The 25,272-nt window shown below is 57.6% G+C and overlaps 1 protein-coding gene across 2 annotated transcripts in view; it reads left to right on the forward strand.

Annotated features, from left to right (window-relative positions):
* The window catches only part of LRP5 (LDL receptor related protein 5), a 111,552-nt gene extending 89,903 nt beyond the window's left edge, over window positions 1-21,649 (forward strand). Inside the window, exons 15-23 of one of the 2 annotated variants that reach the window (XM_036861581.1) lie at window positions 1,072-1,262; window positions 1,938-2,147; window positions 4,945-5,070; window positions 8,660-8,896; window positions 10,736-10,876; window positions 12,585-12,821; window positions 13,087-13,226; window positions 19,486-19,583; window positions 21,295-21,649. In XM_036861581.1, the coding sequence (XP_036717476.1) occupies window positions 1,072-1,262; window positions 1,938-2,147; window positions 4,945-5,070; window positions 8,660-8,896; window positions 10,736-10,876; window positions 12,585-12,821; window positions 13,087-13,226; window positions 19,486-19,583; window positions 21,295-21,556 (1,642 nt within the window). In that variant the 3' untranslated portion in view covers window positions 21,557-21,649. The remainder of the gene's footprint in view (window positions 1-1,071; window positions 1,263-1,937; window positions 2,148-4,944; window positions 5,071-8,659; window positions 8,897-10,735; window positions 10,877-12,584; window positions 12,822-13,086; window positions 13,227-19,485; window positions 19,584-21,294) is intronic. The other variant, XM_036861582.1, reaches the window with a different exon arrangement.
* Window positions 21,650-25,272: the final 3,623 nt, after the last annotated feature.

Consider the following 25,272-nt stretch of genomic DNA (forward strand, 5'->3'; position numbering starts at 1 on the left):
AGGGGAGGTCACTACCTGACTGGGAGCTTCTTCCTTCCCTGAAGCTCCCTGATGGGCCCTCAGGTTCTCTGGTAGGTGGGAGAGCACCTGAGACACGTTGACAGATGTGGAGGGTCCCAAAGGGAAGGACCAGGGCGGGGGAGTGAGGGGGCCAAAACCACATGACATGAGATTGGGAAATAAAGCCAATCGGGGAGGGTTTGGGGGTGCAAGGCAGGAGCATGGTGAGCACTTCAGGTACCTGCGGGGCTGCCATTCAGGGCGGGAATCAGACCCATCGAGGCACTGTGTGCTGGAGCTTGTGCCCGGGGATGGCCAGGCAGACCTGGGTTCAAATCCCGACTCTGTCACCTACTGCCTGTGTGACCTCAGGCAGGTGACGTGACCTCCCAGGGATTCAGTTTCCTTGTGAGGACAGCGGGGAGTACCAGCCCTGCAGCACCCGGGGGCTCAGTTACTGAAGGCGGTTCTTTAGGAATCAAAGGAGGGGGCGTGTACTAGTCCCGGGGGCTGCCGCAAGTGACCACAGACTGGGGGCTTAAAACACGGAGGTTTATTCCCTCGCGGTTCCAGGGGCCAAAGTCAAGGGCGGCAGGGCCGTGCTCCCACTGGAGTCTCTAGGGGAGGTTGCTTCCTGCCTCTCAGCCTTGGGGGCCCCGCGTGCTCCTGGGCTTGTGGCTGCGCACCTCCACTCTGCCTCTGTCTTCACGTGGGCTTCTCTCTGTGTCTGTGTGGCCTCTTCTCTCTCTTGAGGCCACTCTCACTGGTTGAGGGCCCACCCTAACCGGGGCGGCCTCATTTTGATCCTTAGTTACATCTGCAAAGACCTTGTTTCCAAATAAGGTCATATTCCGAGGTTCCAGGTAGACATGAGGTCTTGGGGACATTTTCCATCCCCTCCAGGGCATGACCTTTCAGCTCCGGGTCCAGCCCCTAGAGGCTGGGGTCATATGACTGGTCACTTTCCGAAGCCCCGCTGGGTGCCCGCAGGGTCTGGGGCCGGTCTCTCTGGTGCTTTGCTGAGGACGTAGCGGACGCAGCACCCGTCCTTCACCTGCTGTTCTCTCGCAGGTACCTGTACTTCACTAACATGCAGGACCGAGCAGCCAAGATAGAGCGCGCGGCCCTGGACGGCACTGAGCGTGAGGTCCTCTTCACCACGGGCCTCATCCGCCCCGTGGCCCTCGTGGTGGACAACATGCTGGGCAAGCTCTTCTGGGTGGACGCCGACCTGAAGCGCATTGAAAGCTGCGACCTGTCAGGTACGCGCCCTGGAGCCTCCCCGGGGATCGGTCCCTCGGCAACCACCACGTCCGACCCGCCAGGACGCCCGCCGTCCTGGTCATCAGTCACGGCATAGCAGCCGCCACGTTTGTCGGGGACCTACTGCGAGCAGGCACTGGGCTGGGGCTTCACCACGTATAGTCCCCCCGCCGCGTTCCAGGATGTGGGTCCCAAATGATCCCCAGGTGGCAGGGGCCGATGAGGCTCAGAGAGGGTGAGCCAGCCGTGCAGGGCCCCCAGCGTCGGGTGGAACAGGAGTCCGACCGCTCTGCCTCCAGCGCCCATGCGCTCAGCTACTCTGCCGTGGCCGCCTTAGTCCGGGAGGCCCCTGGGCCAGAGAGGAGTGAGAATCAGTGCTTAAAGGGGCTTTTCTTCCGGAAGTTGGGGTGGGCTGGGGGCAGGGGAGGCACCGTGCTTGCAGGGGGCCAGCGACTGGGGCCACGGCCCTGGTCGAAGGGCAGCCCAGGTAGAAGCAGGGCTGTCCGAGAGGTGGTCTCAGATCTGCCTGATTCCAGGGAACGTGCCCCAGCCCCCAGCCCTGGCCAGAGCCCGGCGTCCCCCAGGCTCCCGGCAGCCCAGCCTTCTCCCGAGGCAAGCGTGGGCCGAGCTCTAGGGGTCAGCCGCCACTCAGGGGGAGCGCCTCCCTCTTGCAGGGGCCAACCGCCTGACCCTGGAGGACGCCAACATCGTGCAGCCTGTGGGCCTGACTGTGCTGGGCAGGCACCTCTACTGGATCGACCGCCAGCAGCAGATGATTGAGCGCGTGGACAAGACCACAGGGGATGCGCGGACACGAGTCCAGGGCCGTGTCGCCCACCTGACCGGCATCCACGCCGTGGAGGACATCAGCCTGGAGGAGTTCTGTACGTGGCGGGTGGGCAGCGGGCAGCAGGCAGCGGTGTGTGCAGACGTCGCCGAGGGGAGGGTGGGCCTCTTCACGGAGCACAGCGGCCCCTGAACTGGCCCCCTTGGAAAAAGGCAGGAGGACAGGCCAACGTGAGAGTTGTAGGACTGAGATCCTCTTTTCTTTCTGACTGTCGGCCAGGTCTACTCTCGGCTCCTGGAGGCCACCCTCAGGCCCTCGCCCCATCAGCAGCAGATCGAACCTCTCTGACTTCCTTTTCTACCAGCTGGAACCCACTCCGCTCTCCAAGGGCTTGCGATTAGATGTGGCCCGGTTTTAGACTAGTCTCCCTTTAGATTGACTCTAAATCAACTGATTAGTAACCTTAATTATATCTGTAAATCCCTTCTGCCTAGTAAGGTAACAGAACCATGGGCGTAATAGCTCATCACATCTTCCCCAGCTGGGGAGTAGGGCAGGATATTTCGGGGGCATTTTAGGATTCTGCCTACCACAGTCTGGCTGTGCCCAGGGGCCTGGGAGAGGGATGACGTTGGTAACTGGGACCTCTGGTTCCTCTACCCACCTCCGTATATGGCTATATGTGGATATGGAGGGGTGTGTGTGTGTGTGTGTGTGTGTGTGTAAGTGTCTACCTCTCCCTCTGTCCTCTCGCTTTTCTCTCTTCATTCAGTAAATACACCTGGGCTGCCAGCTGGGTGAGCAGAGCCATCACTGTCCTTGTCCTGTGGTGCCCACGGTCTGGCCGCCTTCAGGGCCCCGGGGGCTGCCCCACCAGCCTCACCCCAGCCCATTACTATTGGCCTCCTGCCTCGGCCACACCATGTGTTGACTGTTCTGCACCCCAGGTCCTGTGCTCAGTATATTATTACATTATATGTGTTATTTCACAGTAATTCTATTTTACAGCTGAGGAAAGTAGGGCTCAGAAAGGATATTACTTCCCCCTGTCACCTAGCCAATAAACCTGATGGGGCTTGGATTTGAGGCCAGAGCCCACATTTTAGCCACTGGAATTTTTTTTCTGTTGGGCTCCCTGCTCAGGATGAGGGCCATGACCTCTGAATCAGTCACTTCTGTGTTGACTGCTGGGCGGTGGGTTCTGTCCTTGTGGGTAATCAGCTGGATCCTGGATAAGTGAAGTCACTAGGAACTAGCTTACGGATAACTGAGGCACCCCATGCCTATGGGTTAGAATGCCTGTGTTCACCTGGCCCCTTACACCATCCTCAGCCAAGTCCTGATTCCTGGTTGTTGCTGGCAGATGGTCAGAATGGTGAATGCTGAGCCCACAAATGTCGAGACCCACTGCCTGCTGGTGTGGGCAGAAAGCCAGGCTCATCGACCGGTAGCTCCTTGGAACCGAGGGGCTGGAAGGGCCAGGAGACGTTCAGTGAGCAGATTTGAGGTTGGAGACAGGGACGTATCCATGAGTGCTAATATGTGGGGTCTAGGGTAACATGGAGAGGCTCCTTGTTTTGGGTGAGGGCGGCAAGTCCTTGGGTGAGCTCTGCCGTGTTGATTTGGGACGTGGGCCACCCATCCTGCCTCCCCACAAGATCCCACAACTAAACTCTAAACCAGGGGTGGCACTCTGCAGCCCGTAGGTCTGTGTCATCCTGGCCGCCTTTGCTTTGCGGCTGGCCGACCAGGAGTCATGGTCACCTAGATAGATAGGTGGCTTAGCCCATGAAACCAAAATTATTTGCTCTCTGATTCTTTATGGAAAACGTTTGCTGACCCTGCTCTAAACCATGACTCTGTCATTTTAAAAACACCTAATCCTCAAGGTTGAGGAGGAAAAACTATGATTTGTCTTTGGGGGTCTGGGTGAGGAGCAGAGTGCTTTGTGACATCTCCTCTCACCTGAGGGACGTCAGCCACCCGCCCAGCCTCCTAACCATTGTCAAGGTGTTGGGCACATGAAGTTAACTGAATTGAAATATTCAAGTTCCCCAGGGTTCAACACCCTTATTATTTTAATTTCCATGTGTATTAGTTTCCTGCAGCTGCTATAACAAGTCACCACAAATTGGGTGACTTAAAGCAACAGAAATGTATTCTCTCACAGTTCTGGAGAAATGCAAAATCAAGGTGTCTGCAAGGCTGTGCTCCCTCTGGAGGCTGGAGGTGGGGGCTGGGGAGGAGGAGGAGGAGGAGGAGGAGGGGATGGTTCTTTGCCCCTCCCACTTCCTGTGGTTGCCGGTGTTCCTTGTGGCTGCATCATTGCAGTCTCTGCCTTTGTCATCACATGACCTTCTCCCCTGCCTTCACCTCTTATGTCGTCTCTTACAAGGACATTTGTCAGTGCATTTAGGGACCACACAGGCAATTCAGAATTAGACCCCATCTCAAGATCCTTAACGTGATTACGTCATTTGCAAAGACCCTTTTCCCAAATAAGGTCACATTCAGAGATTCCAGGCATTAGGACGTGGACATATCTTTTGGGGGGCCACCACTCAGCCCACTACACCATGAGAGACAGACACACAGGTGGGCAGTGTAGCATGATGGTAGTGGGCACAATGGGAGCTGGTGCAGACAGGCTGGGGTATGATGTAGGGAAAGTTCTATAAGTGCTTTTGGCCTCCGTTTCCTCATCTGCAAAACGCAGTGTCAATAGAAACAGGCTCCATAGGCTGCCCTAAGAATTAAGTGTGAGGATCTACCACACTCCTATTGGAGTGCCGGTTCTTGTGAGTTCTTGCCTGGCATTTATCCCCTCCATCCTCTAGGCCACAGTCCTGAGGTAGGAGGCAGAGCCTGACCCCCTCCCTCTTTTCTCTCCACAGCAGCCCATCCTTGTGCCCGGGACAATGGCGGCTGTTCCCACATCTGCATTGCCAAGGGTGACGGGACGCCACGGTGCTCATGCCCAGTCCACCTCGTGCTCCTGCAGAACCTGTTGACTTGTGGTGGTAGGTGTGACCTTAGCACTTTCTGTTGGGACATTGAACAGGGACCTGATTCTCTGCCTGCCAGGTTGCTGCCTGGCAGTCTTTTAATACATAGTCCCTGTGGCATCCAGTATCCCAAGCAGACTGTCTCTTTGTCCTCTTTTCTAATATATGCATTTCAGGGCTATGAATTTCCCTCTAAGCACTGGTTTTGCTGCATCCCACAAATTTTGATAAATTGCATTTTCATTTTCAGTTAGTTAAAATATTTTTAAATTGTTCTCAATAATTCTTTGGCCCTTGTGTTATTTAGAAGTGTGTTGTGTAATTTCCAAATGGTTGGGAATTTTCCAGCTATCTTTCTGTTACTGATTTCTAGTTCAATTCCATTAAATTAATGTGGAATTAATTTCCATTTCCTCGTCCCTAAAACAGAAGCAGCCACCCTCCATCATAGGCTCCTCACGGGAGTAACGAAGACAGCGGAGAAAGCATGTGCACACGCGTGTGTGAGCGAGTATGTGCACATACTCCCCCTCCTCCTCTGAGCTCCTGGGGGCCGGTCTTTACCCTGTCCCTTTTCTTCTCATCCTCACCCCCATGACCTCCACGCTGTGTCTCACACACGGCATATGCTTTGTATGATTTCTGTCCTTTTAACTTTGTTCAGGTATGTTTTATGCCCCAGCATGTGGTCTACCTTGGTGAATATTCCATGTGAGCTTGAGAAGATGTGTCATCTGATGTTGCTGGTGCAGTGTCCTATAAATGTTGGTTAGATCCAGTTGATGGATAGTGCTGTTCAGGTTGTCTGTATCCTTCCTGACTGCTTGTGCTGTCAGTTACTGGTGGAGGTGTTGAAGTCTCCAATAGTGGGTTTGTCTAATTTTTTAGTAGTTCTGTCTTTTCTCCGCCTTCTACCGTTGATCCTCTTCTTCCCTAAGGTTGCACAGGGAGTGGTCAAGAATGTAAGCTTTAGTGTCAGACAGACCTGGGTTCAAATCCCAGCTTTGCCACTTCCAAGCTGAGTGACCTTGGGCTGGTCACTTACCTTTCTGAGCCTCCACTTCCTTCTCTGTGAAATAGAGAAATTGAGAGCACTTACTTGATGGGGTTGTTATTAAGTAACAGAGTACTTTGCATGGTCCCTGACACATGGCACACAGGAATGCCAGCTGCTATTAGTTGTGAGAATGGCAGTAGTAATAAAAAGGAATAATTGTCATTGTCACCATGATGAAACCCAATCCCCAGGACTTCCTCTCCTCTTCCTGCAGGTCCCCCAGGTGCCCTTGGCTGTGCTGTTTCTGCGTTGCTGTCTTCTCCCCTCCTCCTCTGAGCTCCTGGGGGCCGGTCTTTACCCTGTCCCTTTTCTTCTCATGCTCACCCCCTTGACCTCCACGCTGTGTCTCATACATGGCATATGCTCAGCACATCTCAGGAAGCAGGACCATGGGCCTGTCCTTCTGGAGCTTTCTCTTGCCCCACCTCACACTGTGAACCCTGGAGAGCTTGGCCAAGAACAGAGGGGATATTTCATGACTGTCCCCTGGTGGGGGCCACCTTGACCCTCCTGAGCTTCCTGGTGGCTTTTTTCTGAGTTCTGGCCCCAGGGCCCACATGGCTTTGTGGCCTGAGTGGCTGTGCAGGTCCCACAGACGTCCAGGCTGCCCTGGAGGAGACGGGGCCGGGGAGAGAGCTGCACAGGGCGCTCAGCTCTCCCTGGGACCCCAGCCCTGGGCCTCCCCAGGGGAGGACGCATCCCTTGGTCACCCGCCCCCAGGCTTTGGCCCTCAGACTTGAGGATGCCAGGCCCTTCCTCACGGCCTAAGAGGCCTGTATTTGCTGTGTCCCCATCTCCGTTCTTCCCTGTCGTCTTCTCTGGAGGCTCACAGGAGGATAAGGGCTGACTGAGGTTCCCAGGAGGTGCCATGGACCCTCGTGCCTCGTGCACTGGCAGAGCAGCGCCACTGCCAATGCTGTGCACGCGCACATTACCGAACCAGGCGCACGCGCGCGTGCACATACTTGCTCACACATGCGCGTGCGCGTGCCTTCTCCGCTGTCTTCGTTACTCCCGCGAGGAGCCTGTGATGGAGGGTGGCTGCTTCTGTTTTAGGGACGAGGAGATGGAGGCTCTGGGAGGTTGGGGGGTCCTCGGGTTGCACAGCTGCTGGGGGAGTCTGGGTTCAACCCCAGGTCTGTGCAACCCCCATCCTGTCCCGTCCTCGCTCTCCGGCCGCTGCTGCCAGGACTGGGGGCCCTGCGGGGAATCAGAGCCTGCCCCACGTGGACCCTCTCCTTCCTGCTGGGCTGTGGGGGGCTGGAGTCCAGGAGCGGGGCCTCGGCCACTGCCCACATGCACCTTTCCGTGGCCAGCACCCCTGTGTTCTTTGTTGGTGGCTCAGTGTGCACACATCCGTCGTTGGCTCCTTTGTCCCCGGCTGTCCTCTGTGGCCGAGCCCAGTGGGAACAGCGGCCTTGTGTTCATTTTTGCTCACATCTCCTCCCCCATCTCACATCCCTATTCAGCCCAGTGTGGACCCCGCAGTTATGGGGGAGGCATATGGGTTCCAAATGTTGAAAGGCTTAGTACATCTTGAAATCAATACTTTTGTGAAATTGATATCTTTTTTTGTTTTTTTGACCGTGCTGTGTGGCTTGTGTACCTTAGTACAGGGATTGAACCCAGGCCACGGCAGTGAAAGTGCCAAGTCCTAACCACTGGACCGCCAGAGAACTCCCGATACCTTTTTCCTTAATCAGATTTCAAGGGTATTGAGGACTGTTGCTAAACGTTAAAACGAAGTTTGGGCCAATTAATGGGGCTCAGTTTTCTGTGATTTTCCAGACAGAGGAGGGGAGAGATGATGACGGGCCCCCTGGGAAATGGGGGCAGCCCGGGGCCAAGGGGCTCCTCCTGCGTCTCTCTGCCAGTGCCCCGGCATCCGTGCCCATCTGCATCCCAGCCTCCAGGACAGTGCCACTCACTGAGTGCTACTGCACGTCTGGCCCATCCTTGGCCTGTACTGGGGAAGCTGACCCCGAGGGGGGAGTGACTTGCCATGGCCACCTGGTAGGAGGTGGCCCCAGGTCTCCTGTCCTTCACCCTCCCGGCTCACCACCCTTCCACGACTCCCTCCACCAGGGAGCCTTCGAACCCCGCCCTCATCCACTCTGCTCCCCGCTGTGGTATCCTCACCACCTGCCTTTCCTCAGCCCACTCTTCAACAAGGTGCCTGGGTCTTCCACCGGTATCCCCCCCGCCCCGCCGTGCCTGTGGGCTCACTGGCCACCCACAGAGTTCTGGCTCCGCTGCCCCAAATGTGTGACAGATGTGGGTGCTGACCACCCACTTTCTGACCCTCCTGTTCCCGGCGGGGGTGCGGTGGACACTCCCCCGTAGCCAGGCCGTGCACACGGGCCCGGATCGACAGCTTCGTCACACACTGGGGGCTGGAGGTGGGACGCAGACAGGACGCAGGGCAGTGGAGACCCTGTGGGTGCAGCGCCTGTGAATTGAGCGTGTTCCCCGCTTTGAAACCCAGAGGTGTTTCGCCCAGTTTTCGCCCAGCGGGGCGGCCTGTGATGGTCTTCCTCTCCTCCCCAGAGCCCCCTACGTGCTCCCCCGACCAGTTCGCGTGCGCCACTGGGGAGATCGACTGCATTCCTGGGGCCTGGCGCTGCGACGGCTTCCCGGAGTGTGACGACCAGAGCGACGAGGAGGGCTGCCCGGTGTGCTCGGCCGCCCAGTTCCCGTGTGCGCGGGGCCAGTGCGTGGACCTGCGGCTGCGCTGTGACGGCGAGGCCGACTGCCAGGACCGCTCGGACGAGGCGGGCTGCGACGGTGAGGCCCCGCCCCTCCCCGAGGCGCGCGCTCTCCGCCCTCCGCCCTCCTGGAGCTCGGGCTCCATCTGCCCACACGTAAAGCCTTGGCCTGGAGCGAAGCTGCCGCGGCCCCTCCGCTTGGGAGGGGAGAGTGTTAGTCGCAGGCCCACTGAGGGCTCTTGCCCTCTGCCTCGCCAAGCAGTTTGGCTTGAAGGCAGACTGAGGGTCTATCTTGCCTTCCCTCCTTCAGTCAAGAATTTTACAGAGACCCAAGTTAAGTCCAGTAGTCAGCTGGATTTGCATGGTTTACACCCTGCTTAAGCCCCATCCCAAAAGGCGGTGCTGTCCCCCACCGAGCAGTCTGGGGGATAACGCTTGCATCTGGGTGGTTTCTAGTATCCCATCGAACCAGGAGTTACAGAGAGGTTTGCTTAGTCAACCTGGGTCCACGCTGACTGGCAGGGTCTTCCTTTTAGGCCGTGACAGTGAAACAAATCTCTGCGCTCCCTCTGAGTTTTTCTTACATAAAACGACCTGCTCGGTTGGTTCCTGCCACACACCGTCAGCACCACGGCCCCATGACTGCCACTGAGCTGCTAATGGGTCCTTCTGGCCGCCACCCCCAGCCACCGGTCCTCTTCTTGGATAACTCAGATGTTATCTGTTCACTGCCCACTGTCCCCATTCATGATGAGCTGCCATTTTGTGGAAGGTGAAGGCCTGGGGGTCATTTCCACATATGTTTCTCTAAAGCCGCAGTTGTTAAGTCTTTCGATGGAGACTGTAGACCAGGGGTGAGCATCTGCAGCCTGAGGGCCAAATCCAGATCACCACCTATTTTGGTAAATGCAGTTTTACTGGGACACAGTCAGGCGCATTCATTTACATATTGTCTCTGACTGGTCTTGCACGGAAACAGCAGAGTTGAGCAGTTACAAAAGAGACCTATCTGGCTCTTTACAGAAAAGTTTGCTGAGCCCTGCCTTACACCCTTGGCCCCAGCACAGTCTTGTGGCCAAGATCTCAGCAGGTGGCAGGAGCCCTGATTAGGGACCGTCCCCTCCCTCCTCCCGCTGTGACTGTTTCTCCTGGAGAAAGGAAGCATCAGGAGGACAGCAGGCCCTAGTGCAGGCTCTGGGCTCCGCCCCCTGTTTCAGAAGCCTCCTCTCCTGCTAGGTTACCAGCAGATCTGCCCACTTATTGCAAGGACAGGGTTCCTTGTCTCTGGTTTCCAGAGTGGGCGCCTGGGGCAGGGCGGGTGGGGAGCTTAGACGGCAAGTACTGGGGGCGGGTGATGCCTTCCTCGTGGGGCCGTAGCCCTTTCCAGGTCAGCAGGGAGGCAGCAGTCAGTACCCAGCCTTCCTCGTCCTCCTTGCGTGGCCCGCCTCTGCCTTCCCGGTTGAGCTCTGCTCCCCGTTCCTGACCCTCAGAGCTCTGCTGGTGCATCCCCTGTCCCCTGCCCCTCCCACTCGAGGAGCCCGGCTCCTTGTGGTCCTCTAGTTGGCTGTCACCTTCCTGGTAACCCGGGAGGGCCTGGGCACAGGGGCCATGGTAGTCCTGGTGCTTTGAGGGCCTGACCCATGGTAGGAACCTGATGAATGAATACCTCCCTGGGTCGTTGAGGTCTCTTCCCTGCCAGCCCGCCCCCAGCATTGCATGGGCCTCGGAACTGGGGTCCTCGAGGGGTGGGTGAAGACTGGCTTTGCTGTGACCACGCCCCGACCCGGTCCTGGAAAGGGTCCGTTTGTCTGCTCTGTATTCGGAGCCCAGACCTCTGCTGTTGGGTCTGGGGTGGCGAGGCAGGGAGCACCGGTGGTGGTCATCTGCTTAGTGCTCCTGGCTGCATCACACCCTCCAGCCTCTCTGAACGCAAGGCCCCTCCTTGCAGCCGTCTGCCTGCCCAACCAGTTCCGGTGCGCCAGCGGCCAGTGCGTCCTCATCAAGCAGCAGTGCGATTCCTTTCCTGACTGCGTCGACGGCTCCGACGAGCTCATGTGCGGTGAGCTGGCTTCCCCCAGAGGGCAGGGTTGGAGGGTCGCCTTATGCTGGGGTTCTGTCCCAGGACCGTGGGGTCTAGAGGGAGGAAATGGTGGAGGCTGGGAGGTCAGGAGTATTTGGCCTCGGTAGGGAGTCAGGGAAGCCTTCCTGGAGGTGGAGGCGGCTGTGAGGAGGGGGAGGGGGAAACTGTGAGCCAAGGGGCATTTCAGCTGGGACAGAGGCACAGAGAAGGCATAGATGTGCCAGGCCAGGCCTGAGTGTAAGGCGGCATGCTTCTGCCCAGAGCCCTCACTCAGCAGCATCTGTCAACAAGATCACCCTGACAGAGTAGGGGGTGGGTCCATTCCCTGGCAGCCTGCTGTCTGGCTGAGGAGAAGTGATGTGTGCCCACGCACACACGTACACACACGCACACACACACACGTGCTGCATGCTCCTTGAGTGACGTAGCTTGTACGGCCAGGGATGCAGGGGCTAGAGAATGTGAAACCAGGGCAGTCAGAGAAGGCTTCCTGGAAGTGTTGGCTCTTGAAAGGCTGTCTGATTCAGACAGGAAGGGAGCTGGATTCCCAGACAGGAAGTGGGAATGTGTCCGTGTGTTTGGGGATATGGCCACTTCGTTCACTGCAGAGGGACCGGGGCTGAGAGCTCTGACTGCAGGATAGAGACGTCTTGTGAATGGGGAAGAAGGAGGGGTCCCCAAGGGACTCACTGAGCGCTTTTGTACCTTCACATCAACCCGGGTCAGGCCCCTCAGCTACCATCTCAAGAGCGTGGTCTGGGGGCCAAAGGGTAGCAGTGGGAGCCCCGGGGGGTCTGAGCCCCATGCCTCTGCTGGGCAGGTGTCCAGTGTGACAGTGTCTGTCTTCAGGCTCCCATGTGATCGTGGCCCCAGTCGTTGGGGGTGATATTTATCCATAGTCAGGCCTCGTCGCCGGAACCAGCAGCTTTCCTCCCTTTCCTTGGGGTTTTGGCCGGCCGGAGGGGACGTTGTTGATTGCCCTCAGACACGTGCCACCCTGATGGGAAAGCGAATGTCCTTTTGTCAGAGTTGAGCCTAGAGCCCAGACATGCCCTCCATGCCGCAGGTGGCTTTGATAGTGGGGCAAGCCCCAGGAGTGCCCCTGCCCGGGAGCCCTGGGTGCACCTTTGCAGCCCCGAGCTGGCTCCTGGCTTTTTGGGTTTGACTGTGCCCCTGAGTCCAGGCCCTTCACATTCCACCTCTCACGCCTTCCCTGCCTAGGGCCTTCAGGATTCCTGGCCTCTGGGGCAGGCAGGCGTGAGGGGCTCAGATGGAGGCCCCGCAGAGGGAGGCCCCGGGCCCTGGGTGCCTGGGTCAGCCCCGCCCCTCCGCGTGGTCCTGTCTCCCCGCCCCGCCCCCTCCTGCGGCCTGGTGCTCGGGCTCAGCTGTACTAGGGACGTGGACGTGGGAGGACCCAGCGCCTGCTTCCAGCCGAGAAGCTCCGGGTCAGGGGCATGAATAGGAGGCTGCTTCGGAGGGGCCGCTGCTGAGGGGCCGGGGGCCGTGGCAGAGCTGAGTCGGGCCGAGGAGGGGGAGGAGGGTGCAGGGGGTGCTGCGGCTCTATCGGCGGGTGCGGGTGCTGGGCCGGGGCGGGTGCCGCCCGCCAGGGCGCACAGCGCCTGCCCCGCAGGAGGCCCGCTCCCTTTGGGTTAACGTCCGCCGTCGCTTCCTGCCCGCGCCCTGGCAGAAATCACCAAGCTGCCCTCGGACGACGGCCCGGCCCACAGCAGCGCCATCGGGCCGGTAATCGGCATCATCCTCTCGCTCTTCATCATGGGCGGGGTCTACTTTGTGTGCCAGCGCGTGGTGTGTCAGCGCTACGCCGGGGCCAACGGGCCCTTCCCGCATGAGTACGTCAGTGGGACCCCCCACGTGCCCCTCAATTTCATCGCCCCCGGCGGCTCCCAGCACGGTCCCTTCACAGGTGAGGACCCTGGGCGGCGGTGCGGAGGCAGACAGGGCGGGGTATGGGGCAAGTGCATCAGGAATGCCCTTTGGACTTGACCTGAGATGTTCTCGTGGGGTGTGTCCTGAGTCGTCCCCCGGGGACAGCTGGGTGGGGACACATCTCATAGGGCGTCCTCACGTGAACCTGGGTCTCCTGGGCAGCGGGGGCTGGGGAGAGTGCGCTGTGGCCGTGGGGCGCCCCTGCCCCTAACTGGCCTCGTTCCCCCACCCCCTCCCCACAGGCATTTCGTGCAGCAAGTCCATGATGAGCTCTGTGAGCCTGATGGGGGGCCGAGCCGGGGTGCCCCTCTACGACCGGAACCACGTCACCGGGGCCTCGTCCAGCAGCTCGTCCAGCACCAAGGCCACGCTGTACCCGCCGGTGAGTAGGGGCAGGAGGAGGCCTGGCCAGCTCAGGGTCCCCCCTGCCCACCAGGGGCAGGCACGTCCTGTGACTTCAGGATTTCGAGAAGTACTTGCTGTTCCACCACTTAGAACGGTGGGTGCCTTAGAACGGTGGGTGCGTTCACTCTTCTCCCCGTCCTGACCTGTAGTTTTTCTCTTCAACATCGTTTTCTGTTTAGAAAAGAGTACTCCCTGTTCATTGTGGATAATCTGGAAGCCGCATAAAATTCTAAAAAGTGGGAGTCTCAGCCGTAATCCCACCTCCCGGGGTTGCTGTTGGGCGTTTCCCTGGTCTGGGTGGCCGTCTGGTTCCTCGGGCCCGCCCCATCGGCAGGGCCTGTCTGGATGGAAGCGAGCTTCCCCTCAGCGTCCCCGCCAGAAACACTCTATTTTCCCGCCCACAGCCTTGCTAGTTCCCAGAAAATAGCTGGATGGTTTTCTAAGGACAGGCACTCCTGGGGTGACTATTGTGGCTGAAATGCTGCCTGGAGCTTCCGGCAGCCTGAGACGGGTGAGGGGCTGGCCCTAGGCCGAGCCACACCCTAGGACGAAATGATTATACAGAGGGTGAAGCGCCAAAGCCCCCAGTATCCCAGCCCCACACCAGGATCCCGAGGGGGACCCTCTCCTCGAGGCTGGAAAAGACCCCCATTTCCAAAGCGTGGCCCTAGGGTAACTGGGGCAAGCTTGATGCACGGATGTGAATCTGGGGATACATAGCAGGTTCTGACTTTATATGGTTCTGTGCTTTTTAATTCTTCAAAACCCGACTTCCTGTGATGGTATGCTCTTCTGATGTGAAGACAGCCCTTTGAGCTTTCCCTGGGGGGTCACCAGCGAGCCCCACCCATCGGGGCTGGGCCTTCCTGCCCTTCTGGGTGTCCCCCATATCCGGGGTGTTGCCCCTCCTTATCACACCTGACCTGGCAGGACCAAGGAGTGGGGGGCAGCGGGGGTCATTATCTCGGGTTGGCAGGATCAGAACCAAATCTCCTGGGAGCCCCAGGGCCCGACTGTGTTTAGGGGCAGAGGGAACAAGGAGCCAGGAGCCTGGAGTTTCAGACTCCTCCCCGCCATACCTTTTGTCCTTCCTGCTGCTACTGTCACCTGGCTTTCAGATGTCCCATGTAACCAGCTGAAAGCACCAGGAACCCATGTAAGACTGAGCTTACCCCAGGACAGCCCCCTGGGCCCCCCCATGCAGACACCAGGATGCTCGGGAAACTGGCTTCTCCATCCGTAGCCCCTGCTGGGAGCTGGGGAGATCTTTTTATTTATTTATTTATTTATTTATTTATGGCTGTGTTGGGTCTTCGTTTCTGTGTGAGGGCTTTCTCCAGTTGTGGCAAGCGGGGGCCACTCACTATTGCGGCCTCTCCTGTTGTGGAGCACAGGCTCCAGACGCGCAGGCTCAGTAGTTGTGGCTCACGGGCCCAGCTGCTCCGTGGCATGTGGGATCTTCCCAGACCAGGGCTCAAACCCGTGTCCCCTGCATTGGCAGGCAGATTCTCAACCACTGCGCCACCAGGGAAGCCCTGGGGAGATCTTATTTGACAGCAAGAGATGACACTGACCACCAGCAATTTTTTTCAACAGCTTTATTGAGATATAATTCACATACCATCCACTCCACCCACCCACTTGCAGTATACAGTTCGGTGGTTTTTAGTATATTCACAGAGTTGTGCAGTCATCACCATTGTTAAATTTAGAACATTTCATCATCCCAAAAAGAAACCCTGCATGGAGCCAGCTATTTAAAAATTAACTACATTAGTTTGAATCAGTAATATATGTTCGTGGTACAGAATTCAAAGGGCACAGTGAAAAGAAGGGCCCAGCCCTCATCTGCTCAGGAGCTCACCCCTCCCCCGGAGGCACATCCTGTGGTGAGTTTTATTGTGTGTCCTCCCAGAGGAAATCTGTACATAAGCGAGTATACAAGAGTATGAACTTTATTTTCTCAACAAAGAGAGTAATTTTTTTTTTTTTGGAGATAATTGTAGATGTATATGCAGTTGTAAGAAATAATACAGAGAGGTCCCATCTCCCTTTCACCAATTTTCCCCAGTGGTAACATCTTACGTAACTATGGTTGTCTTAGCCCATTCATGCTGCTCTAACAAAAATACCATAGACTGGGCAGCTTAAACTACACACATTTATTTCTCACAGTTCTGGAGGCTGGGAAACTCAAGCTCAAGGTTCTGGCAGGTTTGGGCCCAGTCCCTGGTTCATACAAGTTGTCTTCCCCCACTTCCTTTTCTTTCTTTCTTTCTTTTCTTTCTTTCTTTCCTTCCTTCCTTCCTTTCTTTCTTTCTTCTTCTCTCTCTCACTGCGAGGCTTGCAGGATCTCAGTCCCCTGACCAGGGATTGAACCCGGGCCACGGCAGTGAAAGCCTGGAATCCTAACCACTAGGCCACCAGGGAACTCCCTGTAGTGGCCGTCTTATCTGTATATGGTGGAAGGGGTGAGGGAGCTCTCTGGGGTCGCTTTTTTAAGGGCACTGATTCCATTTATGAGGGCCCCACCCTCGTGACTTAATCACATCCCCAAAGCCCCACCTCCTAATACCATTGTGTTGGGGATTAGGTTTCAACATATGAATTTGTGGGGACACAAACATTCAGTCTATAGCAATAGTACAGTAGCATAATCAGGGCATTGATATGATACCTTTTGACTTTATTCACAGTTTACCAGTTTTATATATGCACTTTTATTTTAAGACAACTTTTATCTATCTATCTATCTATCTAGCAATTCTAGGTTCACAGCAAAATTGGGAGGAGGGCAGGGAGGCTTCCCAAACCCCCCTTCCTCCCCCTTTATCAACATCCCCCACCAGAGTGGGACACTCGTTACTGTCCATGAATCTACACAACACCATCACCCAGAGTCCATGGTTTACATCTTGAGTTCGCTCTTGGTGGCGTATAATTCTGTGGGCTTGGACAAATGTGTAATGACATGTATCCACCATTTTAGTCTCATACAGAGTAGTTTCATATGTACTTTTTAAAACCTGCATGATAGCATCTGAAGCTCCTCTCTGAGCCTTGCTTTTTGCTACCAAGGATCAGTGAAAGCTGGCCTTTACCCAGCACTTCTGAGGAATACACTGTTCGTGTGCTGTTATCACCCCGACTCCAGAAGCGGGCGCTCTCGGCCTCCTGTTTAGCAGATGAGGCCAAGGAACTGAGTGGTGACTACCCGCCCCCCTCCTCCCTGGGGCCATTCCGTCCAAGCTGACCACTCCCCTACCCTGCCTCTCCTGCACCCTGAAGTTTGTTTTGCTTCTCTGGCAGCGCTGTCCCCCTCTTGGTGACTAGACAGTGCCCTTATTTGGGGTGCGGCTGGGCCACACCAGTGGGTGTCCAGTCATTCCCAGGATCTCGTTACCCTAACGGCGATGCCCGGAACTCCTGCGGTTTCCTCATTTCCCCTCCTGGGTAGGGGCCGGCAGGAAGATGCCCTGCAACTAAGGCTGAGCATTGGTCATCTTGACGTTTCTTGCCAAGGGTCCCTCACGAGGGGACAGTCCATCTTCCCGCCAGCAGAGGGCCACACCAGCACGACCGTCCCTTTCAACACACTCTCCTTAGGTCCCGTTTAGGGTAAAAATGGTATGGTGGTGTAATTGAAATTTATATTTCTCTTATTACGTATGATGTCAAAGATCTTTTTGTATGTTTAATAACCCTTGTAGTTTTATTTTCTCAGATGGGTGCGTTTATGTCCTTTTTCTATTGGGTTGTTAGTATTTTTCAAATTAATTTGTAAGGGCTCTTTATATAGAGATATATTAAGAAAATTAGCCTGGGATAAGGGTTGAAAATGTTTTTCCTAGCTTTCTGTCTTCTGATTTGGTTTATGTTGTGTTTTGCCATTTATACAATGAAATTATTCATCTTTTATGGGAGTTTGGGGGGTTTTTGGTCATGCCCAGAAAGGCTTTCCCTTCTCGTAAAAAAGTTTCTTTCCGTGCTCTCTTTCTTCATGTTCTCAAAGTTTCGTGCTTGTATTTTTTTTTTTTTTCTAACTTTTGGCTGCGCTGGGTCTTCATTGCTGCACACCGGCTTTCTCTAGTTGCAGTAAGCGGGGGCTGCTCTTCGTCACGGTGTGCAGGCTTCTCATTGCGGAGCACGGGCTCTAGGTGCGCGGGCTCAGTCGCTGTGGCACGTGGGCTCAGTAGTTGTGGCTCGCGGGTTCTAGAGCGCAGGCTCAGTAGTTGTGGCTCACGGGCTTAGTTGCTCCGTGGCATGTGGGATCTTCCCGGACCAGGGCTCGAACCCGTGTCCCCTGCATTGGCAGGCAGATTCTTAACCACTGCGCCACCAGGGAAGTCCCTCGTGTTTGTATTTAATTTTGATTCTCCTGGAATGTAATTACGTGCTCTGAGTGAGGCTGGAGGCATCCGACTTTATTTCTGTGCTGATGGCTACCAGGCGGCCTTTAGGGAATTCCCTGGTGGTGCAGTGGTTAAGAATCCGAGCTCCCACTGCAGTGGGCACAGGTTCAATCCCTGGATGGGGAACTAAGATCCCGCATGCCAAGCAGTGCGGCCAAAAGGAAAAAAAAAAAAGGCGGCCTTTATTAGTCGAGGTCCAATCAGGAGACAGAAGTCACATGGTGATTTGAAGAGAGAAAGTTCAATATACAGAATTATCAGGGATTAGAATTGCAGGGAATTGGCCAGTGAGAGGTAAAGAGAACTCTTTAGAACGCAGGAAAAGCAGATGATCTGAGCGGGGAAGAGCCCCTAGCCCCCCCTAGTTCTGCACTAGCAGAACTTGCTAGAAATATGCCCACTGTAGTATTGGGGAGACTTCTTCCTTGACCTTCACCTCCCCAACGCCCTGTGGGAAGTAGCACCGACAGCAGCAGGGGAGGGGATTTGGGCAGGATCCCAGAGCTCTCCTTGGAGGCAGAAGTGAAGAGAAGCCAGGTCCAGTCAAGTTCATGGGCAGGTGCGGAAATAGGAGCCCACAGGCCTGGGGTGGGGGAGCAGCTGGGGAGGCCCCTTCTGCTGGGCTTCCCTGCCTGGTTTCTGCCCCCTCTCTGAACAGCACCCTCTTCCCCCAGGTGTGCCGTCCCAGCTTTGGGGTCACACCCTGAGGAAGCCGCAGGCTGGCTATTTGGGCTGAAGAGGGCCCTCCCCCGCAGAATAAGGAGACGGGTCCATGCCAGTTCCTGAAGGGCAGGGGAGGGGCCTGGGCATGTCTTGCAGGTTACTCACCTAGTGTCAGGACAGCCTCAGGAAGCGGATCTTCTTAGCTGCATTTTAGGAATGAGGATACTGAGGCCTCAAGAGGCGAAGTCCCTCACCAGGGAGCAGCTGGGAGGTGATAAAACAGGACTCCACCCACATCTGCCGAAGGGGGGTTGGCGAGGGAAGGCCGTGCCCTTTCCATCGCCCCAGGGACCTGGGGGAATTCAGTCCCTCAGGGCACTCAGACTCCCAGGTCTGGCTGTGCCCCTCGCAGGGACAGCTCAGAGGAGGGGCGGGGGGCGCAGGCAGCGATGGTTGCTGGGGAAGGTGCAGACCCCGCGGGTGTCTGGGCCCCAGGTCTCTGTCCCTCTTGTGGGGCCGGTCATGTGCCGCCTGGCTCTGGAGGGCGCATTCACGGGGAAGAGTTGTGTACTTATTATCACAGTCTGGGGGCAGTATAGTCCCTTGAGAATGGGGCGCCCTTTCCTGATTTGCTGAGAGGGCGGGGAGGGCGGGCAGCAGGGCTGTGGCCCCTCCTTCCGTGTGGTGGTGCCTGTGCCTTGTCGGGGGTCCGGCTGGGATGCGGGTCCCCTGAGTGTTAGGAGTAAGAAATGAATTACAGAGATTAGACTTTGCACCACGTGGGAGGAGATGGGGGAGTAAAAGACCAAAGAGGGGAGTTGACAGAAAAGTCCCCGAGGAACCTCGGGAGGCACTCAGTGGCCTCAGTGGCGTGGGGACACGCCCCGGCCTGCAGGGACCCTTCCCTGCTGGTGGCACGGTGCAGAGGGGGCTGAGTCGGGGTCCTGAGTGCGCAGCCGAGCTCCCGGGCCTGGGGTCACCACTGATCAGCGGGCCGGGCTTTCCCCCTGCTCTCCCCCTCCTCGTGCCCACCCTCAGGCCACAGCTGCCCTTTCCCCTCCCCAGACCAGGAGGGGCCCTGGGAGGAGGGCAGCCGGTTGGGGGTGGGCGGTGGGGACCGCCGGCTCGGGGACCCGTGTGACCTTGCTTGGCTCCCCTCAGATCCTGAACCCGCCGCCGTCCCCCGCCACGGACCCCTCCTTGTACAACGTGGACGTGTTCTACCCTTCCAGCATTCCCGCCACCGCCAGGCCGTACAGGTACGGAGCCCCAGCGCCCCGCGGTACCGGGCCTGGTCCCCATTTCCGCGGGAGAAAGCGCGGAGGGGTCGGGGCGCCGGTGGGCGTGCTGAGTTCAGAAACCATCTGGAGACCACGGGTGGCAGCCCTGGGGGTGTTTTGTAAGCCGGGCCACACGTGGCCTTGAATGACGCCCCCAGTGGTCTCCACCGCAGCCGGCCCCGCACCCCGGAGGGCTCTGCGCTCTGTGCCTGAATCCAGCGTTGGGACTCCGGTGGGGCGCCACCCCTTGGTACCTCGGTCCGGGGAAGCATCAAATCCACAGCCGCGGGAGAGCAGGCGAGGCTGGCCCTTGATGGGGCGATCCTTCCCCCTTACCCACTGCGAGGGCCTGCTTGGGCCCAGGAAACCCCCGGGCCTGCTCAGACCCGACCCCGCACTCCCATCTGTCCCTTTAGGGGTCGCACGACCCCCTCCTTGGTGGGGAGCGGCCAGCTGGAGAGCGTTGAGGAGAAACGGGATCCGGGTTTGCTGGCCTGTGGCCAGGGGCGGGTCGGAGCCGGGGTGAGCTTGGTGAAGCTGCTGACCTTCACCTGGTGGTCTCACCCAACAGGGCCCGCCCACCAGATGCGCTGGGGCCCCCACCCCCACCCCCACCCCCGGGCGAGCTACCTGATGGGGTGGGTGGAGGGTCGGCCCCGCCAGGCTCGCCCCCTGTGTAGAGAGCAGGGCTTGGGGGTGGCGGAGGCCCTTGGTCCTCCTGGAGCGGCGGACCCTCCTGGCGCGGCACCGCCTGCCACCTGGTGGCCGTTTGGGGAACTCCGGGGCCTGGCCGGGGAGCCGGGCAGCCGTGCAGATTCCGGGGAGGCCCAGCCGTTTACTGGGTCACTGCCCTGTTCAAGAACCTGCGGGGGCTCCCCAGTGCCTCACTGTCACCGTGTGTCCCCAGAGCTGTCACCTCCACACCAGCCAGGCCAGGCCCCTCAGCCTCCAGTCTGCTGCATGCTTTGCTCCTTCTGCCCTGGTTTCGGTCCCCCTCCAATTCCTCTGCCCTCCCCACTGTCTGTGGGCGTCCCTTCTTGCTCCCAGGGCTCACGAGGCATATCCTGCTGCTGCACCTTCCTCAGTGTAGGGGCCCCTCGCTGGCCCTTTGGTGCTGGCTCCACCTTCCCGCCCACTGCGAGCCCCACTGTGGCTCTTACACACACCGTGATCCCCACCTTGGACGCAGGCCAAAGGGTGATGTCACGGGGGACGGTCGGGAGGCATCTCCGGGATCAAGATGGGAGGCCAACTGGTCTCCAGTATTTACAGTAATGGTAGTAGGGGGAACGGTCGTTGACCACTTTCTGGTGTCAGATGCTGTTTCTAGCACGTTCCAGGCAGAATCTCATTTTAATCCTCACAAGCTCCTTTTGAAATGGATACTGTTTCATCTTCCCCATTGTGTCAATGAGAAACTGAAGCTCAGAGAGGTTAAGTTGCCCAAGGTCAGCCAGGTAGGCTCTGGAGGCCTCGTTCCCCGTAAAGGCAACCTTGGCCTGGGGCTGCAGTCCTTGTCAGGGCCTGGGCTTGGCAGCCTGCAGGGTAGGTGCCAGTGCACCCACTTTAAAGGTGGCGATGTTGAGGCTCAGCGAGGCCACATAGCCGGGGGGCCCAAGTGCCCAAAGGTGGACGTGCATGTGGGCCACTCTGAACCCAGGTCCCCTTTCCCTTGCTGTATCCCCTCCAGACCCTATATCATCCGTGGCATGGCGCCCCCTACGACGCCCTGCAGCACAGACGTGTGTGACAGTGACTACAGCGCCAGCCGCTGGAAGGCCAGCAAGTACTACCTGGATTTGAACTCGGACTCAGACCCCTACCCGCCTCCGCCCACACCCCACAGCCAGTACCTGTCGGCGGAGGACAGCTGCCCACCATCGCCCGCCACGGAGAGGAGCTATTTCCACCTCTTCCCACCCCCTCCGTCCCCCTGCACGGACTCGTCCTGACCTCGGCCGGGCCACCCTGGCCTCTCTCTGCCCCTGTAAATAGTTTTAAATATGAACAAAGAAAAAATTATATTTTATGATTTAAAAAATAAATATAGTTGGGATTTTAAAAACATGAGAAATGTGAACAGTGATGGGGGGTGGGCAGGGTGGGGAAAACTTTGTACAATGGAGAAAATATTTATAAACCTAATTTTTTTAAACATCATTGCCATTCTTTCATGCCGTGTGTGTTGGAGCTGAGTGTCCCCACGGAGTGAACGCTGACCTCTGGCCCTCCCTGGACAGCTGTCGGGGTCGTGCACTTGTCCTCCTGGGCATGGGCGTCTTGCCATCAGGCTCCCACAGGGAGGGGTGAGACCTCTGGGCAGAGGCCTGTGGGTGGGTCAGCTTCGTGGATGCCTGACTCATGCACGACTTGATGCTTGATTTCATGCTCTGCTGTTGCCGTCCCGAAATTCTAAATAATTTTGAAGACTGAGGCCCTGCATTTTCATTTCGCATTGGGCTCTGCAGGTTACATACCTGGGCTTTGGGCTGTTCCCTGGCTGGTCCTTGCTACTGTCTGACCTGTGCGTGCCGGCCAGGGCCGCTGCTGCCCGTCAGGACAGTGCTGGGGTGGGGGGATGGGCCGGGGGAACTTCCGCGGCCGGTCCAGTGGTTAAGGCTTCACCTTCCACTGCAGGGGGTGCAGGTTCGATCCCTTAGCTCAGGGAGCTAAGATACCACGTGCCTCGCGGCCAAAACACCAAAACATAAAACAGAAGCATATTGTAGCAGATTCAATAAAGACTTTAAAAAAATGGTCCACATCAAAAAAATCTTTGAAAAAAAACAGTGCTGGGGGGAACACTTCCCTGGTGGTCCAGGGTTTGGGACTCGGCGCTTTCACCGCCAAGGGCCCGGGTTCAATCTGCGGTTGGGGAACTAAGATCCCGCAAGCCGTGCAGTGTGGCCAAAAAGACGGTGCTGGGGGCCCTGCCATCCGCGTTGACCCCGGTGGATGGTGCTGCCGGGCCACACTTGCCCCGGCTTGGGCAGGGAGCCCCCCAGCCCTCCTGCTCTCCCGGCCCACACTGTGTCCGTATCTGCAGGTGGGCCGTGGAGAGCCTGGTCCTCACAGAGGCCTGCCCTGTGCCCCCCCGGCTGGTACTGGAGGAGACATGGGTCAGGCCTGGTCCCCACCCCGGGGGGGTCCCCAGTCTGTGGAAGTAGCGGTGTGTCGTGAGGAGGCTGGGCTGTTCTGAGGCCAGGCAGGAGGAACCACACTCGCAGGGCTGGGAGGGAGCAAAATGCAACAGCCGGGAAGGGCCTGACCCCCACCGGAACGTCGGCGGGAGGTCAGGGCGGGATCGGGCGTAGTGCTGGTGCGCCCCCCACTCGGGGATCAAACCACAAAGAGCCAGAAGAGGTGCCTCCCCACATGACCCTGAGATTGCACCCTTGAGCCCTGAGGCCTGCAGTGCCCAGGTGACAGCCGAGGGCGGGGAGTTTGGTGGGATGAGGAGGGCTGTGGCCCCGAGGGCTCCAAGACTGTTGGGCCGGGGGACACAGCTGGGGTTGGGCCTGGTTTCCTGGGACAGACCTTTGAGGGGTAGCCTCCTCTGACTCCTGATTGCCCAGGAGATTGCCCGGGAGTTCCCCGAGGTCGTGGGTCAGCGCTGGCGGTGATGGAAACAGGGGGGCTTGCTGGTGCTGCTGTCAGCACCTCTCGACAGCAGATGCTGGGGATGGGCCGCCTGCCGTCGGTGCAAAGTAACAGTGAGCATGGGCGGCCTGCCCTGAGTGCCGAGCCAGGGCCAGCTGTGCCACCCCTGGTGGGCATCTACACTCAAGTCCCCTTTGTAGACCACAGGGGGCAGATCCACCTCTGCCTGAAAAGCTTCATTTCTTATCCGCTTCATCCAGCCGCCCCGTCCGTCTGTCAAGGAGGGGTGCCATTACCCACCCCCCGGGATTACAGTAAGGCTTCCGTGAGATAAGCCTTACTCAGCCGGGGCCTGGCAAGTAGCAGGTTCTCCGTGAGTGGGAGAGGTGACATACTTGCCCAAGGTCACAGCGCTAAGGACCAGCAGAGCTAGAGTGCAGCCGGCCCCCGGGGCCCAAGGCAGCAGCTCCTGCCCACAGAGCTGCCTGTGGAAGGAAGCTCAGGGCTCGGAGCACTTGGGCCCCCTCGCTCTCAGGTGCGCATTAAAGCACCAGTATCGATGCAGGCAGCCAGTGGGGCAGCGGGGGGCGGCTGCATCATGGGGGAGAACCCCCGCCCCCCCCAAGTCTCCTGCCCGGTCAGCCATCCAGTCTGCTCGGGAAGCCAGGGATCCAGCACGGGGTCGGGGAGCGGTGGCCGGACTGCTGCTCGCTGGTGGCCTATGTGCGCTGGGAGGAAGTCCTCCCCCTCCCTCCCTCTCCCGCAGGCCCCGGATAGAGCCATTGCGTGGCCGGGGTGCCAGAGGGTCAACCCACTGGCCTCCTACTATATGTCAAGTAAATCTATCAGCCTTTATTAAGTGGCTACTGTGTGCAGAGCGCTGCACTTGAGTCACATGCTGGGGGCCCCAGAGAGCAGTGAGATGTGACCCCGCCCCTCCCTTAAAGGTGCTCAAAACCTAGTAACAGAGGCAGTTTCCAAAGCTGTGGGGAGACCACAGTGTTATATTCTGGGGCCCGCATTCAGATGGGAAGACGAGGGTTTCCTGGAGGAGGTGATGTCTAATCTGTCTCTCAAGTGTGGGGGTGAAGTTAACGGGCTTATTTCATTTAAACTTCACAACAGCCCAGCTAGGTCAATGGTATCCCCAGTTTGTAGTAGAGGAAACCAAGGTTCGGGGAAAAAGAAGTAAAGCCAGAATTTTTTTCATTCATTTGTTCAATCCTTCCTTTATCCAATAAACATTACCATCTGGCTACTGGGTGCTGCTCAATGTGGCCAAAAGGGCTTCTACTTTCCCTTTAAACCCTCTCAGCTCTGCGGTGACACCCACTGCTCCCCAAGGCTCTGCCATCCCTTACTGAGCCCTGCGGGGTTTCCCTCATGTGATGGCCCCCTCCCCACCAACCCCATCAGAGGGGATCCATTTGTTCAGCTTGGCCTGCCTCCAACCCCAGGACGGGTGTGGGAGCTCCGCCCTGCCAGAGGTCCAGAGTCCCCTTGGGTCTACAGCTGCCCTGGGCAGCTGAACCAAATCCATGTGCCCAGATCTGGAGCACGTCCACTGTCAGGCAGGACGCTGGGGAACCAGGATGTGGGCAGTGTAGAAGGTTCTGTCCCTGAGAAGCCTGGGTGGTTGCGAAGTTGGGTGGGCTTGGATCCCACTTGGCCCCTGTTCCTTCTCCAGAGCCACTCAGCTGGCGCTTCTAGCACTGGGACTCCCTTGTTGGACCACACCCTCTGATAATGGAGCTGGAGTCCCACCAAGGAACACCCAAAGGCCATCTTCTCTTTTCTTTCCCCGCAAGCTCGATGGTGGCCCTAATCATTAGCAACCCTAGTGGTTCCCCTTTCTATCACCAGTCCTTTGGTGGGAAGGGAAATACTCACCTCCCCCTCAACCCAGACTGAATCTTAACGCAGTGAAGAAAAGGAAAAGAAACAGAGTTAAATTTCCATGTTAAAATGGGCCTACCCTTCATATCCCACTAGATTTCCCTAACTGGCCCCTTCTCTCCAGCCTCAACACATCCTAACCTGACCCAGCAACCACCCAGCACCAGCTCTG

This window comes from Balaenoptera musculus, chromosome 8 (assembly GCF_009873245.2).
Source record: "Balaenoptera musculus isolate JJ_BM4_2016_0621 chromosome 8, mBalMus1.pri.v3, whole genome shotgun sequence".
NCBI classification, from domain to species: Eukaryota; Metazoa; Chordata; class Mammalia; order Artiodactyla; family Balaenopteridae; genus Balaenoptera; species Balaenoptera musculus.